At 58.3% G+C, this 18,204-nt stretch overlaps 1 protein-coding gene across 2 annotated transcripts; it reads right to left on the reverse strand.

Annotated features, from left to right (window-relative positions):
- Positions 1–66: 66 nt before the first annotated feature.
- Positions 67–17,929, reverse strand: HSPA12B (heat shock protein family A (Hsp70) member 12B). 2 transcript variants are annotated; one of them, XM_037051728.1, is made up of 13 exons: positions 17,811–17,929; positions 12,863–12,922; positions 11,021–11,118; positions 9,891–10,015; positions 7,478–7,664; positions 7,028–7,132; positions 6,612–6,728; positions 4,537–4,711; positions 3,685–3,771; positions 3,134–3,238; positions 2,778–3,036; positions 2,142–2,245; positions 67–1,581 (listed from the first exon to the last, which is right to left on the reverse strand). In XM_037051728.1, the coding sequence occupies exons 2-13, from the start codon at positions 12,903–12,905 to the stop codon at positions 926–928; spliced, it is 2,061 nt and encodes a 686-aa protein (XP_036907623.1). In that variant the 5' UTR covers positions 12,906–12,922; positions 17,811–17,929; the 3' UTR covers positions 67–925. The 2 variants fall into 2 exon arrangements, with proteins under 2 accessions (XP_036907623.1, XP_036907622.1); XM_037051727.1 differs by having other exon boundaries at positions 9,891–10,030.
- Positions 17,930–18,204: the final 275 nt, after the last annotated feature.

Consider the following 18,204-nt stretch of genomic DNA (forward strand, 5'->3'; position numbering starts at 1 on the left):
TACTCGGGAAGCTTGACAGGGAGAAAGCAGCACCCCCTTCTGGCCAACTCTCTGCCCCATGCACAGCTGAAGGCTTTCTCCCTTCTTCCTGGAACCCAGGCTCCCTCTACTGTACCACTGGGGTCCCCTCTTGTGAGGTATCAGCATAAATGCTTTATTGTCACCTTGGGCAGGTAGGGCTGTTGCATGCTGGGCATAATGGCACACTGAGTTGACTGGCAGAGCGGAGATCAGTCCTTATGTGTTCCCTCTGTCCTCCTAATGCACTGCCCCCCCTTGTGGATGGGATAAGATTCAAGTGGGTCATTCACAGGCTGCCCTGGGGCCTTCCCAGGATGAGTCATCTCTCCTGAAGCAAAGCCCGCCCCCAGCAGGCTGCCCCCACATTCCCTCATAATCACCTTGTAGCCTCCTCCTTCTCTAATATTAGCCTGCTACTGCCCTTTCTCCACTTAACACTCGTCCTTGAGTCTCCACACCACACCCTGGAAGGGCCTACTACCCTGTCCCTCTTGTTAGCTTCGTCATTTTTCTGTGGCACAGGGCTATTCTTCCCAGCCGCCTGTGTGGGCCGAGTCCATTCATCAGTGCCCTTGGCGCTTCAGGCCCAGCAAACCCCCCTCCTCCTGTAGCAGCCTTGTTTTGGCTCATCCTCCCAACTGCATCCACCCCCCATCCCCACATTCAGTTCAGGCCAGGGCCAGTCTTCTGGTACATTCTGCCTTAGGAGTCACATGTTGCCTGTGGGAGTGCTGAACAAGTCTCCTTGACCTCAGTCCTTGGCAGAGCCCTTCAGCCTTCCAGTCAGCGGGCCACGGCCCACTCCCAAAGCCAAGGCCTCTGGATGTGTCTCCACCCACCCTCCAGCGACCTCAGCTGCCCCGGCAGGAGGGCGGGGCCAGGCAGAGCCCGCCTGGCACCTCCTTCAATTGGAAAGAAAGTCGATGGTGGCTCGCACTGAGCGATTGGTACTGACGTCGACGGCGGTAACCTTAATCTCCGTGTCGCCAAACTGCATGGCGGCACGGATCTCGCGGCGGCCCGGGGGTGTGCCGGCCAAGCCACGGTCGGTGGGCGTGGGTTCGAGCTCCAGGCTGAGTGCGCCACACTTGCGCACCCCCGGGTCAGTGATGAAGCGCGCATCCTCGGCGGCGCAGCAGTACAGGTTGATGAGCACGCGCCGCTGGCCGGGGCGTGCGGGGCAGTAGCTGCGGCGTACCTCTTCGCCCAGGGCCACCGACTGCTCCGCCGCTACGAAGCGCTCAAAAACATCGGTGCACCAGCGGCGGCCGTCCCGGACCAGCAGCTTGTCCGGAGGGTGCCGCCCGTCCACAAAGCGGTTGAGCACACCCACGCCGTAGGTGAGAGGCGAGCGGCGCACCCGCACCACGCCCGGCGTCTGCCCGAACAGCACGGCACCCTTGAGGATGGTGAGGCCCACGTCGTGCGGGACCACCACTCGCAGGCCGCGGGGACCCAGGGCGGTCTGCACCGCGTGCTGCAGCACAGCCGACTCGGCAAAGCCACCCACCAGGAACAGCAGCTTCACACCGTGCACCTCCGGCCGTGCCAGCAGCGCCTCTGCGGGGTGGGATGGAAAGGTGGGATAAGAATGAGGGTAGGGGAGGAGAGGGACGCATAAGCTGCTGAGGCCACGGGCACCTCCCCTCCACCTGCCTGGCGATTAGAAATTAGCCATTTCAGCTATAAAACGGTTCCCTGCTTTTGATGAAAGAAAACACTGAGTGCATTCACTGAATGCCCCCAGTGGCCCCTGCAATACACCCTTCCCCCTACATGGGGGACCTGAGAGGATATGCCTACTGCTTGCAAGACATTGAGCTCGCTCTCTAGATAACTTCAGCTTATTTCATTCCCTGTGATAACAGTTTGGGGAACCCAGTCCTATCATCCTACTATAAATTGGAAACAAGCACCAGAGATCATTTAACTTGGCAAGACCATTCATCCCTCCTATCTCTTAATCCCCAGCGCACTGACCCCTCCAGGCATCCCAAACGATTCTGGGCCTCATTCCAGTGTGTGGATGTGTGGAGGTTTCCAGGCACTAACAGATGCAGTTATTCCTGCAACTGGGAGTGTATGTGGGGGTACTTGGAAGACCAAGCTCAGCAGCTCACCTATGTGCTGGATGATCCCGCTGACCGTGGGCTGAAAGAGCTCGTTCATGGCCTCACAAGACATCCTGAGCATCCCCTGTGAGGACCACTTCACGAAGTTCACGCTGCAGGTGAAGGGGGCACAGGCCTACGTGTCATTGTCCTGGGTCCCACTGCGGCTCCAGGCCCATGTGCCTGGGCACGGGCTGCACGTTGTGCGTTAATCCAGCCCCACTGTCTCAGGGACTTTAGTCAGGGCCTGCTTCTGTTCTAGGCATGAAGTTCCAGGAGAGGGGCCTCCCCTTGCCTCCTGTCCTGGCACGATGTGTGTGTGTGTGTGTGTGTGTGTGTGCACACGTGTGGCTGGGGGGCAGGGAGGAGATAGACGTTCGCCCTTTCCCTGGGTCCATGATTCTCTTGGCGCAGTTGGGGCTGTGAATTCCAGCTGGGCTATTCATTCATGCCCCACCCCCTGCCACCGGGTTGGCCACAGGTGTGCAAGTGGTGCATCAGGCTGACTCCCACTGACATCAGCCCCAAACTCCTGCTGCCAGACCAGGCACTGAGACAGCTATACCCCCTGCAGCCCACACCCTCCCTCATAGGGGCCTTCCTCATCTGCACACCCTGCCTGAGCCTGTGGTCCTCCCGGCCCACCTGCTCCTGCGCAGGGCTGTCTCCACGTTGTGGCCTCGCTGCTTGCGGTAGAAGTCGATGAAGGAAAAGGGCAGTGAGATGTTGAGCGCCCCCGTGCGGTGAGGGCCTGCCGTGCGTTTGCGGGCCTCGAAGGCGATGGTCAGATCCACCCAGGCTGCTGGCCGTTGCCTTTTGAAGGTGGCAATGAAGTCCTCGCCGAAGATACGACCTAGCAGCTGCTCGAAGGCCAGGTCCACGCCCACTGCGCCGTAGGGACCACCTTGGGTGGGGCAGGAAGTAAAAAGGAAGTCAGTGTAGACCCCACCAGCAGGGGGCTTTGGTGGGCTGGGGATCAAGGGCACTGCCTGCCCACTCACCCGACGCCTTGTAGAGTTCCTTGAGGGTGCCATGGGGCTGCTCCAGCTGGTGCACGGTCAGGTCCACCGTGCCTCCCCCACAGTCTGCTACCACGTAGCGATCTCCTGCAGCAGTGAGCAGGGGCACACCCTTGGGGCCTGCCGTGCATCCTCAGCCCTGCTCCCCCTCCCTACCAGCCTCCACCCCTGCCCCTGGTCATGAGTCTTGCTTGGGGTGGCACTGTGGAGGTATGAGAAGCTTTAGGTATTTGAACCTAAGGCCACCGGGTAGGGGTACAAGATGTGTGTTGGGGAATGGTCCAGGGCTCTGAAACCCCTTCCACGGAGCACCCCTGTGGGAAGAGAGTGACTTAGGGGTGTCAGAGGCTGTGAGTGGGGTGGGGGTGCACCGGACTCTGAGGGGCATGCCAGGTTAGGTATAGCAGACGGAGGAGGGAGGAATAGGATTTCTAGGGGCTGGAGGCAACCCGGTGAATGTTTCCTTCCTGCTATCAGTATGTGGTTTCCCATAGGGCCCAAGACACATCCCACCAGTCTCCCCATCTCCCCACCTGCTTGCATCTCTGCCCACAGCTCTCCGACCCCTGACTCCACCAGGAACGTGCGGCTGTGACGGGACCTTCGCAGCTGCTCACGGGCTGGGGGTCAAAGGACAGCAGGACGGCAAGGTTAGAAGGAGGTGCCTCAGCTACCACTCAGTTCTCATCCTGACGATGCCCTTCATGAGCACCTGAAGCATCCAGTGCTCCTGAACTCCTGCTCCACTCCTAAATGGGAGAGGGCAGCGCTGACCCCCCTAAGGATTTGGAGAAAGCTGAAGGGGTGATCCCATGCTCCATAACCAACAGCTGAGGGGAAGTATTTCTGGCTGCAGGACCAGGGCTCAGGCTGTGGCGAAATCAGGGTCAGGAGGGTTTAGAAGAGCTGTGTTTGTGTGCAGGTAGGTCTTGGGGGACCTGGGGAGCTCAGGACTTGGGACCTCTCCTTGTCATGGTAAACAGGGTTGACTATAGCTGTCTCAGTGCCTGGTCCTGACAGGAGCTTGGGGCTGATGTTGGGGGTGGAGGAGAACAGCTGATGTGCCAGGAAGGGAGGGAAGGAGACAATGGCTGCTTAGGGGAAAACTCCTGCAGACCTCCCCTTTGGCTCAGAGTGGGGGCTGACTTCCTCCTTTGTCCAGTGCCCATGGACCCCACCAGACTCCCAGATTCAGGGCTAGGGTGAGTCCTACCCTCCTCAGACAAGTGTTCGCCTAGAGCAAGGTGAAGCCTCTGCCCTCAGCTGGGGCTTCTCCAGGTATGGGGGCCTCTCCTTCATGCAGGACATGACGAGCTTCTGGTCTCAGGGACCCTCTGATCCCTCGGGGGTGACTGTCTCCAAGCCCACAGCTGCAGGTGGCTCACCCTGTCGGAAGCTGGAGTCGATGGAGCGGCGCTCGCCCAGGCGCCCGCTGCCTGGGGCCCGGCTGCTCAGGTCCAGGAGCTGGTGCAGACGCAGCTTGCGGCAGTAGACGGAGGCAGCCTCAGGCTCCAGGGCAATGAGCAGCTGCTCTGCGTTCTCTCTCAACACCAGACCAGCCTGGGGATAGGTAGTGGGCAGGGCCAGGAGCACCATGGGCTGTCACACCTAAGATGGCACCTGGGGCAGGCGACGAGGGCCTGTGGGGCTCCCACCTCCTCCATCGCACCCCACTCATGCTAGGCTTCTCTGGCCTCTCCATTCTGCACAAATTGGGAGCTGCCTCGTACTCACCAAGCTGGGCAGGGGCACGGCCATGGCCAAGAACACCATGGGGTTCCCCAGCAGGAAGAGACCCTAGAGTGAAAACCTGGACTGCCTGGGATCTGTGCTTCTGACCTGCCCAAGGTGGCCTGGGCTGCAACAAGGTCCCCTTCACGGGAGCAGGATGGACTGGCCAGCTGGGCCCGGGTGAGGGATCAGTGGAGACTCTCCACAGTGTGTGTATGGGGCAGGGGTGAGTACTGGGCAGAGCCGCACTCAAAGGAGGTGAGGGCCCTTTAGCCCACTGAATTCCCCTCCTCGGCCGGACCATGTCAGGCAGTGGCCACAGGCCTCCCTGCTCCCAGGAGAACTCGATTCCTGGGGAATCTAATGTAGGAGGAAGGAAACTCTTAACAGTGACATTTCAGGCACCAAGACAGGTCAGTTTGGGGGAGAACACTTGGGAGCTGTTACTTCCTGCATCAGGATGGGGGAATCCCTGTGGAAAGCCCTTTATGGTTTTGTGGGATTCCCTGGATTCTGACTGGGTGGGGGAGGGGATGGGTAGGTACTGATACTTCCTGCCCAGGGCCAGCCCTTCCTGAGCTGGCAGCCGGGAACAGTGCAGGAGGAAACAGAGCGGGTAAACTGGCAGGAGGAGGGGCACTGCGGTTGGAGGGGCGTTTGTGCTGGCTGGGCAGGGCCTTGCTGCCATGCTGGTCTTTGCAGGGGTATGTCCCCTGGGCTCAGGGTTGGCTCTTTTCAGGGACAAGCGTAGGCACCAGGGGCATGCCTGACCCCTGGATATGTGCGTGTAGGTTGGTGGCCCTGGTATCTTCCAAGGGGCCTACAGGCAGGTCTGAATCCCTTTTGTAGGTCCAGGGGTGTCCCAAGGGCCCAGGATCAGGACCAAGCAATGAGTCTTGCTCTGGAAGGCTCTGTTCCCTTCCCCCCCATCTCTAGAGAGAGGGGGTTCCTGAGCTGCACCCATCCTTTCTCCAGGCCTCTGGTTATCTCTCATGGTAGGAAACCAGCGAACATTGGCCCAGATCACCTCTCTTCAGTTTCATAGTCCTATTTCCCGGGCTTAAGAACTCACAGTGGTTGGGGCCGTGGTGGTAGCGGCGGTGGTCCTGAGCACACTGATGCCGGCTCAGCGGGTGTTCGCTGTGCCCTGCCCAGCTGTGGGAGTGTTGGCTGCTGTGGGCTCACAGCTGCCCTCTGCTCTGGAGAGCTGCCCTCAGCTGAACGGGGACCACCTCAATTGGGGAGGATTCCCCCTGTGCCCCAGGAACTAATGACACACCGATATGGCCGCACAAAAAACCAGCCCACTCACCTCACCATGGCCAACCTCGGGCTACGGTTCTCCCTCCCGAGCTCTCCATGGGATCGGGCTGAGGCCAGACTCCAGCTGAGGCCACATCCTGTCCCCCTCACCCTGTTTCTCCCGAGAGCCCTTCTTCAATAGACCCATGCACACGAATCCCCATCTGAGGCTCTCTCTGCTTTCAGGAAAGCTGACTTAAGACACTGACTAGGCTGGCCAGGGCCGTGCCTCTTGTCCCTCAGCCCTCTTCCTGCAACCCGCCCCGCCCCCAGTGGCAACAACCCTCCAAAACGCCCAGCAGGGAAAGGCTGGAGGCCTTTACACAATCAGTCTGTGGGCCCAGGAGTGGGGTGAATGAAGGTGTGTATGGGGCCCTCCCGGGGGCCCCGCGGAGCAACATCCACTGTACCACCTGCATGGCCTCACCAGGTAGGCAGCCTCCCGCATGAACTGCTTGGCCGGCTGTTTCCAGATTGCAGGCACCGTCAACACCCAGCGCACAGTGTCCTTCTCCAGCAGCGAGGGGCACTGCTCTCTCAGCTCCTGGAGCAGGAGAGGGCAGTGAGAGCAATAGCCTGGCTTGGTCTTCAGCCCTCAATGGGAGCTGGAAGAACTAGTCAAGCCTCAGGAAGGACTTCCCAGCGAAGCTGGAAAAAGCTAACACTACTCCCTCCATCAACGCCTGTATGCCTGATATAGGCTGTCCAAGACAGGAAGTCAGGAGACTGGAGAACACGACCTCTGACAGTGGCTACCCATCAGTTGAGCAGGGGATGGGTCTAAGGAGAAAAGAGGGGCTTGGGGGTCCCTTGACTGCAGTGGGCAGTGATGGAGCCCCGCACCTGAAGGGCGTGCTCCTTGAAGAAGCGCAGGGCATGGGCGAACACCTCCAGGGCAGGCATTTTCTTTCCATTTACCGCCTCCAGCTGCGTCTTCAAGGTGAGATCCTGGTAGGGACACAGGGCAACTCTGTAGGAGGCTACAGTTCTGCCCCCGTTTCCTGACAACCTCTCTCTTAAAACCACCCCATTCCCTGGTGCTTCCCTCATTGGGCATCCTCCCAATTTGGCTCTAATCCCACATTGGTTCCGTCCTTCTCTTTAGCCCCGCCCCTCCCATAAGGCTATCCTCTGCCCCGCCCCATCCCTTATTTCCAAGCCCCGCCCCCTTAGCCACCACACCCTCCCCCTCTCCTCCTTTTAGCTTTGCACACCCTCCATTAGGCCCACCCCTTTTCTTCTATGCCCCCGCTTCCCAGTCTGGAGCAGGTCCTGAGCCAGAATGTGACTCACAGTGGTGCTGTGGATCTTCATCTTGAACTTCTCGAAGTAGAGCCAGTCCCGTGCCTCCTCAGGGTCTAGATCGTGGTAGTAATCACGGGCAGTGTAGCCAAAGCTGTGAAAGGCACCCTCCGGGGTCAGCAGCAGGCAGGTGGGTGTCTTCTGGTGCGCCACACCTGGGTCCCCGCCCTCCCATTTCCTGCGGAGACACAGGTCTATCAGTGGGGTCAGCAGCAACCCTCTCTTTGCGCAGTTGGATGACGGCTCTGCGATGATGTGTGACCTTGGCAGGCCACTTAGCTTCCCCCAGTCTCGGTCTTCCATCCTGTGAAATGGGAATAATAATAGTACCTGTCTCTTAGGGTGCTTGTGAAGATGAGGATGGTGCTCGGCATCCAGTTAAACCTCCTTGAATGCTGCTCTTACAGAACCCTGCCTATCCGTGGGGCTATGGGATCCACCCAACACTCTCAGTTCCCGCTCTCGAGAGGTTTACCATTTGACCTTGCCTCCCTGCAACTCTTCACACGGAGCAGCAAGCCTTCATCCATCCATCTGCCTGGGTCTGGCTTCCTGGTGTGTCTCTCCAGCAGCCTAGTGGAGGCCTTCTCCCAGCCAGCTGTTTTGCCCCACTCAAGGCCATCTTCCACAGCCAAGTTCCATCAAGGCATGCATGACATTCCTACCTGACCCACCTCAGCAGCTGTATCCCAATTCACTGCACCCCTGTCAGACCCCCAAAAACCTGAATGAAATTCCAAACCTTCCTGCCTGCAGGTGCATCTGGACCTCGACCCAGAATTCCCTGCCCAGTTCCCTGGCCTAGTAAATCCTTCCCCCTTCTTCTGCCTTCCCTGGTGCTCTGACCCGTCTAGGCCAGCTCACTACTGTGGCCCTTTGGGGAAGGAGCTGGGAATCCAGGCAGAAGGAACAGTGTGTGGAAAGGCTTCGTGGGGTGAGAGAACAGGAGAACTCGCTGTAGGTTAGCGCAGTGTGCAGCAGGAGAAACACAGGGGTGCTAGGAAGAACATCAAATGCCAAGTCAGAAGTCTATCTTGGTGGGGTTTAGGTTGGGGAGTGAAATGGCATGACCATAATTGCCTTTAGAAAGGTCACTGGTCCCCATGTAGCAACAGACTGGAGAGGAGGGAGGACAGAGAAGGAAAACTGTCCAAGTGAGACAGGATGGTGGCCGTGCGTAGAAGTGGATGGGTACTCCGGGGACATTAGGGACACAGAAATGATGGGACGTGGTGGCTGGTAGGGGTTGACAGGGCCTGGTTAGAGGCCAGAATGTCCCCCAGTGACTTCCTATGATTGTCCCCTGCACAGGACAGAGACAGTGTCCTCGCCTCCTGCATGGGGCCCAGCATGCCCTTGGCTGCTGTGTGCTGACCCCTGCAGGGCTGTAAATGCTCAGGGCCCCTGGCTTCATGCGGATGCGGAGGGAGCAGAGGAAGGGGGCCGACAATCCAGGCTCATGAAGGTCAGGTCCCTGTATCTTTGGGGCAATGACCTTTCTGTCTGTCTCTCCATCCACCCTTCCATCCAGCCTCTGGGGCCCCAGGGGAGCTCCCTGATCCCCCATTCCAGTCTGGGCTGGGAGCTTTGGGGTCTTCTATAGCTCCACCTATTGGCTGCAGCCCCCATAACACACATTCAAAGGATCCGAGTGGGCAGGTCTGGAGGGAGTGTTCAAAGAAATGTGTGTTTGAACAGCACTCGACATCAGAATAGACTTTTCGAACACCTCTTTCAAAATGACCATGTGACTTGAGTCAGCCCGGTTAACCCTCTGATCCTACACATCCTTGGTTTTCATTTGCAGTATTGGACCTGGGAATCTGCCCCACAGAAATCCCAGCACAAGCTTTCCAGGAAGGAGATTCACTGCAGCACTGTTTGTAACAGTGAGGAATCAGAGAGCCCCCCAAACTGCCAGTACAAGGGTGGGTACATTTCAACACAGTTGCACTACGAAGCGTGTGGCAACTTTAAAGAAAGCGGTAGCTCTGCATATGGACGTGAAACGTCCAGAACACAGTGCTGAAAGTTTAAAATAAGGCAAATTGTATAATAACCCGTCTTTATTTAAAAATACACACATATACATATATATGCATTGTACACAAGCCCAGATATCTGTGCATTTTACCCTATGTTTGTTACCGCTCAAGGAATTGTTTTCAGGTCAAAAACAGAGCCCAACATTTGCTGCCGAAGGTAGGAAGCTGCTCCAGTAGAGGCTGAGGGCCCAGGCCTGGGGCCGCCCTCCACCCCCGTGCCCCAGAGGGAGCCTAGATTTGGAGTGGGGGCAGCTCGGAGGGTGCCCCATGTCTCCTCAGTGGCAGTACTTCTGGGACCAGGTCCATCCCAAGGTGTGAGGTCGCCCCCCACCCCCATCTCCGAGCCCAGTGGCCCTCACCTCATCATGTGGATGGCCTCAGGGTCACTGGCAAAGCTGAAAGCATAGCCACTGGATGTGGTACCAAAGTCGATGGCCACCACCACAGAGAAGGAGGCCTGCTGGGGGGCTCGGGCCTCCGGCTTCTGCAAGTGCAAGACCTAGAGTCAAGGACAGCCCAAGGGCCAGGCTGACTGTCTGTGGGAGCCCCACCCTCCCCTGGCTATGATCTAGACCAGCCCTGGTTCACCCCGCCAGCCCACCCGCCTGGGCTCCCCTCCCTTTTCAGGCTCCAGGCTGACCTCTGGAGATGCCAACTGCCTCTTAGGAGCCCTGTGCAGCTTTTGGCTCAAGCCCCTGCTTCCCTGCTGCTGGTTCTCTGCCCAACTTCTGTCGTACTGCCTTAGCCCCGCCCCCACCTCACACCCTTTCATGGGCCCGGGCCCAGCTGGGAGCAATTATGCTCCTCCTGACAGCTTCACAGCACAGGGACCAGTGTGTATTTGACCCTCTTGCTCTTTGTGGCCACAGCGACACAACCAGGCTGTCTCTCAGAGTAGAGAGACTGTGCACGTGCCCAGAGTGGTCCCTGCCTTCCCCTAGGCCAGGCCGGGGCTCCCTGAGAACAAAGGGGTCCCCAGGCTGGATAACTAGGGTGAGGCCATCTGGGGTGAGATGACCCAGGGAGCTTGGGGAGGGCTATGTCCTGGGTACTTCAAGCGAGTAATTTCTAAACTATCTTCTTAGCAACGTGTCTCCTGTTCCCAGATATAACCTGTATTCAGGTGGGGCTATGGTCAACAGGAGGGGGGGCAGCTCTGGGGGGCGCCCAGTGCAGACCTTGAAAAACTACATGCTCAGAGACACACCGCCCTGGGAGGCTGGCTGCCACGGCCTCTGGATGTCATCCTGGAGGGGGAGGTCGGGGTGGTAGCATGTGGGGCTCACCTCAGTAGAACTGTTACCCTATGGTCCAAGGTCACTTAAGACTGACTCTTCTGCAGAGAGCATGACTCGAGTGGGCTGGGGCAGGAGGCCCAGTGGCCCCCCAGGCCCAGGCAGGGCTGTGCCAGACACCAGCCCTGGAGCACCAGCGCGTGGCCCCATACCCCTTAGGACACCCACTGCCCAGATCCCCAGTCCAGGCTTACTGGAGACTGAGAAGGTGTGAGGGGGGCAATGCCACAGCTTTCCTGGGTCCTTGGGGAGCCGGGTGGGGTAGGAACTGGGGACCGCTCTGGGCTGGAGCCTGCAAAGAGAGGGCAAGTCATTCTGTCACAGTCAGGGTAGGGGGCTGGTGGCTGGGCCTCGGGTCTGGGAGGTTCTCCCATCAGCCCTTGCTGGGTCAAGGTGAGGGGTACCCTGCTGAGGAAGGGGGACTGGGTGGGAGGGGAGCAAGGATGATTCTGAGGCAGGAGCAAACTGAGGGCTTGTTATCAGTTCGAGGCAACCATCCCTGGAGGATGACCCATGGCTCACTTGGGGACTCCTCATCTCCCGCAGCACCCCTCAGACACAGTGGGGACAGGGAGAGACGGAGAGGCACTGCGGGGGTTGTGGGAGACTGAGTTTGAAGGTAGAAGGGCGGGGGAGATGGGGTGGCTGGAGAAACCAGAAAGGTGGGGGAACTTCAAACCTAACTGCTCAGGGTTCCAGTCAGAACCTGAGGGAGCAGGCCTCTCTCCTCACCCCCAGCGGCCAAGGACAGGCTGGCCCCACTGGCTGCCTGGTGAGAATGAAGGTGGGGCAGCACCTCCTCCAGCCCTGAGGGGTGTCCACAGAAGTAGGAAGTGGATCCCAGGTTGTCCCTGCCCCTCACACTTACACCCGAAGCCAGCATTAGGGGCAGGAGGCCCCCCAGCCCCGCGACCCCCTCAAGGGCCAGGGCTGAGCTGGGCCTTTGCTGGGAGGGAGCAGCACAGCCCCCATCAGGCAGTGCAAAGCCTAGACCGGAGACTCAGGCAGCTCAGGGGTCTGCCTGGCTAGACATCCCCCAGGCGTGGGCAGTGGCCTGTCACCACCACACCGGGCTTTGCTAAGGGGCCCTGGGAGGAGGACTGGGGCTGCCCTGAGATTCTTGGATGGGGATAGAGAGATGGGTAGGGTCTGGCAATGAAGACCCAGGGACAAAGCAAACTGGTCTGTCTGGCTTCGGGCCGACCCAGGCTCGAGTCCTGTGCTCCCTCAGCGGCTGCCCTGGAGTGTGGCCCTGACGGCTCCCAGTCTTTCCTGGTGTAGGGAAAGCCTGAGAACATATGCGAGGGGCTGATAATGTGGGGGACTCTACAAAGTGCCTGGACAGAGCTGGAGTCTGCCTTGGAGTGCTGGAGAGGGCAGGGACATGGTGGTCACACCCTCACGGTTCCCTTTGGGTGGCCAGCATGGGCTTAGGCCCTGCCACCAGCTCCAGCTCGAGGGGCCAAGTCGCTGTGTTGCTTGAGCCTGGGAAGGGAGGCAGGAAGGAAGGCCCAGCCCACCAGGTCTTTGTGAGTGGACTTCCTGAGGAGTGTCCCTCCTGCCTCCTGGCTTCCCACGCCTGCAGAGAGGCCACAGGCAGATGCACACACTCACAGAGAATTCTGTGGACACAGATCTGCTTGCTGACATGTGCACTCTCACTCAAGGCCCCGAGCACAGCAATCTGCCCACAGACAGACAGACACACACACACACACTCACACCGGGTCCTGTGCACACAGACCCTGGACAAAACATGCATATGCGTGCAGTCCTTTGCACACAGAACTTCTCTGCACACTCACACACTAACAGATGTTCAAGGGGTCCCACAGATATGTCCTGTGTGCATGCTTGTGTGAAGCATGCACAAATGCACACACACTTACAGATGCAGTCCTGTGTGTGCAACCCTCCCTGCACACACACATGCATTCAAGAACTTCTGGGACAGGCACCCCTGTACAGACTGGGGTGCATCTCAGTGCTGGGGCAAGTGGAGTGGTGGGTGGGGGCAGAGGTGAGGGGGTTCTTACCGATGTACAGCCCCTGCAGGCCCAGGTCTGGGACGGCCAGCATCTTTGCAGGCCCGGTGGCTGTGAACAGGAACAGACATGCAGAATGGCATTTATTTGTTCTGTTGCTCTCTCGTTGAATGTTTTATTTCTTTACTTTAGGAGTCCTTTGAAGCAAGTCCCAGACTTCCTGCTGCTTCACCTGTAAATTCTCCGGTACGTCTCTCCAACAGACAGAGACTTCCAAATGCATTGGCCAGTACGCCAATCGCCGTGTGTTGACAAAATTAACGACAATTCCCTAATCTCATCAAATGACCTGTCCCATAGACCCAGCTTCTCTCAAAAAGGTCTTTTTGACAGGTGCCTTTCACAGGAATCAGGATGCTCCTGAATGTTTTGGGGGCCCACCCTGCGCCAAGTGCTGGGGGGCATCCGAGGCCCAGAGAGACACTGTCTCTTCCAGCCCAGCCGGGAGGAAACTGGTTATAATCAGATAATCACCCAAGCGAATCTGTGGTTACAAAGGATGCTGTCAAGGTCACAGCTGGAAACAACTGAGGCAGAAAGGGGAGCATGGTGAGGCTGGGGAAAGGGGCTGGGCCGGCCTGACCCTGCAGGCAGGGCCCCCTTGGCCCCTATTTTAGATTTGGTTTGACACGAAGGGCAACAGCAAACCTTGGAAGGTCTGAAGTGGCAGAGCGGAGGTGGGAACATGACTAGATGTGCGTTTTTTAAAGTCCCTCTCGCTGTGTGGGGAGTGTGGATGGCAGTGCACGAAATGGAAGCAGGAGCCCACTCAGGGCTCCAGGCGACCGATGACGGTTATGGCTGTGTGTCTGGAGACAGAAGTGGAGACGCTTGAGTTAGAGGTTGAAGCCAACAGGGCTGACAGAGGATGGCTGGATTGGATATGAGGGATTAGGAAGAAGGAGCTGTCAGGGATGACACTCTGGCTCAATCTGGGAGGTGGGTGATGAGATGGAGAACGTTGGAGAAGCGAAGGGGGAGAGGGGCCGTGTGCTGGGTGCAGTTCCGAAACTCCTGGGGGCACAGTACGGACCAAGTAGCCGGAGGATACAGGATCTAGAGGTCAGGGAGGAGCTGAGGTGGAGACGCGCATTTGGGGGTCATTGGCAGACAGCAGAGTCCGGGGAGGAAAGGGAAGGGAACCCTCACGTAAAGGCTGACTTGAGGAAGGCGGGTGGGCTGAGGAGACCAAGACGCCTGCAGTGGTTTCATGATAATCGTGGTTGTTCCATGAGACTGGCAACACCTGTTTGAATGGCCCGGGGCCGCATTTCTGTGGAATCATGGCAATGCGGTGGGAGTCAGGTAAGGAGCGAGCAAGGGTAAGAGAAGGGAGTTGCCACCCCCAGGAAGGGGGCTGAGATCACCAGCTGATGTATGGGCAGTACCTGGGGAGCAAAAAGAAAGCCAGAGCCCACTCCCCCTCTGTGTAGCCAACGGCCCAATAGGGAAGTTTTGCTAATAGAACACGGACAGACACGGAGCTGGGCGCTGTCACCTGCGCCCCACCCCCCACTTATACATCCACCCTTGCTCAGAAACAGTTCACACACACTCAGTCCCGTCCCACACAGACACGTCCAAGGTACCGCCACATGGCCAGCACCACGGACACAGACACGCTCAAGCCTGCCAGCATTGGGGGTGCACGCTTGGATGCCCAAGAATCAGAGTCGGGGGAAAGAAAGATAGGGGCTGGTCATGGGCACGCGCAGAGCAGCTGGGTGATGCCAAGAAAAGGGAAAGCTCGTAGACAGGGTGGGCACAGGCTTTGAGAGCCAGGCACAGGAGCCCGGTTCAGGGTGATGGAGTGGTGTGTTGGAGCCGGTTGCCACCAACTAACTGGTAGAAGCTGATTCTGTACATCCCTTTCCAATTCCTCATTCATGGACATCACATTGGTAGCTTGAAATCAGCCATGTTGGGAACATTTACACCATAGAAATGGGCAGCCCTGGCTGGTGTGGCTCCGTGGATTGAGCACCGGCCTGCGAACCAAAGGGTCACTGGTTCAATTCCCAGTCAGGGCACATGCCGGGTTGCTGGCCAAGTCAGGTCTCCAGTAGGGGGCGCCATGAGAGGCAACCACACATTGATGTTTCTCTCCCTCTTTCTGCCTCCCTTCCCCTCTATCTAAAATAAATACATAAAATTAAATAAAAAGAAATGGGCAAACACTACAAATCAGGTTTTTCTCCCTTTTGCAGAGTTGACTGTAAAACATTTACCAGCATACACTGAATCCAGGCCACAAGGGAGAAGCTGGTGGCCTTATTTGTACATTGTTTTGATTCTTGAGCAAAAACTTGTTGGGCATTTTGCCCTGGCTGGTGTGGCTCAGTGGATTGAGTGCCAGCCTGGGAACCAAAGGGTCACTGGTTCAATTCCCAGTCAGGGCACATGCCTGGGTTGTGGGCCAGGTTCCCAATGGGTGGCACGTGAGAGGCAACCACACATTGATGTTTCTCTCCCTCTCTTTCCCCCTCCCCCTCTGTCAAAAAATAAAATAAATAAATTTTTAAATGAAAACAACCTATTGAGCATTTCTCTGTGCCAGGTTCTGAGCTAAGTGATGGGGAAATACTTCGTGTGATGAATGAGTAGATTTTCTGGACCAAAGCTGTTGTAGCTGGAGGAGAAACAGCCTACAACTACCAGGAAAGAAGAGGCGGGGGGCCGTCACTCTCAGCCGGATTCCATGTCTTAATTGGGTGCCTGTAATCTCCCCAGCTGTCTGAAGCTGGTCCCGTTACCCCTCATCTCCGGGTGTGTGATTCACTGGGTGCCCTACACTGGGGTCTCAGGGCTGGCAAAGGCCTATTTGGGCACCTGGTTGGGGTGTATGCCATGCCTCTCTGAGCCCCAGCGCCTTTCCTGACAAGTGGGTCACGCAGGGGGCTCGTGGGGATCAAGTCCAGGTAAACAGGGTGACTGACCAAAGGCAGGGAGTCGGACAGATGGGAGTAATAATGGTCTTTCCCTTCAGGATTGCGGATTCTGAATTTTCTGTCAGAAGATGTTGGTCTTGTTGAGAGTTTTATTACAGTCATTCGCATTCTCTAGGGAGACAGGGGAGACCAGAATCGGTTGGTGTTAGAGAAGGAGGATCTTGCTGATTCCCTCGAGAGGTGGGGGCAGAAGGGTTGGCAGCCCGTCCATCTTCAGGACACCTTCCCCCCATGCACATGCGCCCAGAAACGGTTTAAGCAGAATAGGGCTCGGGGGGACCTCAGCTCCCAAAAGCCATGTCTGGGCAGAGTCCGCAGCTGGAAATAGAGTGAGGTAGACCCTACCCCAGGGGCTCACTAATTTCAGCCTGGTGATGCTTAGGGTTGGAGAAAAATTGGGTGGGGCAGTTTGATTTACACAGAAAGTGACTTCATTTCCTGGCTACAAGCACAGGTTAAACTCTGACCCCAGCCTGACCCCTGCCCTACCCACAGACACAAATCCTTAACTCTGCCCATGCACTGGCCCATCCTTGCCCATGGGCAGATGACCCCTACTCCTCGACCTCATATCGACCTCTGATCTTCAGCTTCACCTTGACTCCTGGCACTGACTTCTACCCAACAGGTACAGTCTATCAGTTATTGGGTGTGGCTAAGTGGGGACTCAAAACTGGAGACTCCCATCCTAGAGTGTCCCCCAGAATCACAAAGCCTAGGATGTCTTGCCTGATGGAGAGAATTCTCTAAGGATCTATTCCTGGGATGGCGTGTCAAGGCTGGGTACGTATGCCCCCCAGAGCGCTGGGCGCATGCGGTGTTGCTGGATTTCAGGGCTCCACACATGCCTGTCCTCGGCTTGTGAGATCTTCCTCCCAGTCATTGGCAGGAAGATCTTTACAGCTGCCCTCTCTCCCCTATAGATTTCCAGCCTCTCCCACCCACTGCTCAGCCTCCAGCCAGCCCTCGAAAGGAACAGGAATCTGTCTGCAGGCAAAGAGAGGCCACAGGCATTTCTCTCAAGACAGAGGTTGGGTCAACCAGGGCCCAAGGGGCAGATCAGAAACCCCAAAGCCTGCTATGATCTGTCTCTGGAGAGGAGCCCTCCAGAAGGGAGACCAGTGGGGGCTGCCTCCTGCGCTGCGGCAGGGGTGACAGGAATGGCCCCCTGAGGCCCCTCCCGTCCTCAGCTTTTCTTTCCATACATCCTGCTCCACCCCCATGGGTCCTCATCATGGGAGCAGCCAGTTCACAAACAACCTCTGTCCCACAGAGCCCAGGCCCTGAAGCCCCTCCCACCGCCCCCCCATCAGTGCCCCATCACCTCCCTCGCCTTCTGGGGCTCCAGAGCTGCCTTTGCGCTCACAGGGAGTCGGTATTTAAGAGCTCACTCCCTCTCAGTCTCTCCCCCACACAAGCCTGCTACACAGACAGGCTCCCGGGTCCTGCAGGGAGCCCCGACCCCAGCCCACCTGGACCCGGAAGCCAGCCTCACAGAGAGAAACCAGAGGTCCCGGTCAGAAGGCCAGCCCCGGGTCTGGTACTGTGGCACCCTGGCCATCCAGCCGCTCTGGAACTTCTGGGACCACAGGCCCTGGGCCCCCCAATCCAAGATGTTCTCCCACACACACACACACACGCACACGCACACATGCACACACAATCCCAGGTATCTACCTTAAGTCTAGGGACGTGCCTTCCACAAGGCCCCCTGGAGCCCCACACCAGCTCCCACCCCCATCCCACAACACTGGAGTCTCTCCAGTCCCTCACTGTCTGCAGAGTGTGTGGGGGGTCCCAAAGTCTGGATGGGAGCCCACAGTCACAGCCCGGCTCCAACGAGGAGCTTGCGAATCTGTCCCCAACCCAGACCCCCAATTTCAGGAGGTTTGTGGTGGGGTCTCAGCCAACAGCCCAGAATGGGATGGATGGTTAACCTCTGTGCTTTTCTCCTCTCTGGGAGCCCCGCAGCCTCTCGCCCCAGAACTCACCTCCGCCTTCCCGACAGCGCAGTCTCTGTCCTGCTGCCTGGATCGCGGCCCCGCAGCCTGTGGCAGCGCCCTGGGCGGCGGCCGCAGCCCTCGACGTGCGCCGGGCCCCGCGCCGCCCACCCCGCCCGCCGCCCCCTCCCCCAGGCCGGATGGCCGCTTGGGCTCCGCTGCCGGGTGGGCCCCGCGCTCTCAGCCCAGATGTGCGAGGCCGGGGCGGGGCCTGCCTGCGCAGGGCCTCCGCCGAGGGGCCCAGCCTAGCCCGGCGTCCAGGGCCCCTCCCTGAGCCTCCCCTTCGCCTGGCGGCCCGGCACCGGAGCAGCCCGGGGGGTGGGGTCGGGGAGGAGGAAGCAGAGGAGGAGGAATTCCATACCCCTCGTTGGCCTCCTGCGGCTCA

Source organism: Sturnira hondurensis, unplaced genomic scaffold (genome assembly GCF_014824575.4).
Source record: "Sturnira hondurensis isolate 20B ecotype Veracruz unplaced genomic scaffold, ASM1482457v3 Scaffold0007401, whole genome shotgun sequence".
Lineage (NCBI taxonomy): Eukaryota > Metazoa > Chordata > Mammalia > Chiroptera > Phyllostomidae > Sturnira > Sturnira hondurensis.

Bases quoted from the DNA above. Each gene is read 5' to 3' on its own strand.
- HSPA12B (XM_037051727.1), bottom strand. From the start codon at position 12,905: ATGCTGGCCGTCCCAGACCTGGGCCTGCAGGGGCTGTACATCG. The intron at 4,712-6,611 runs GTGAGGCCATGC...ACCTATCCCCAG, and splicing joins TGCGGGAGGCTGCCTACCTG to GCTGGTCTGGTGTTGAGAGA. The intron at 1,582-2,141 runs GTGAGCTGCTGA...CCCACCCCGCAG, and splicing joins CGGGATCATCCAGCACATAG to AGGCGCTGCTGGCACGGCCG.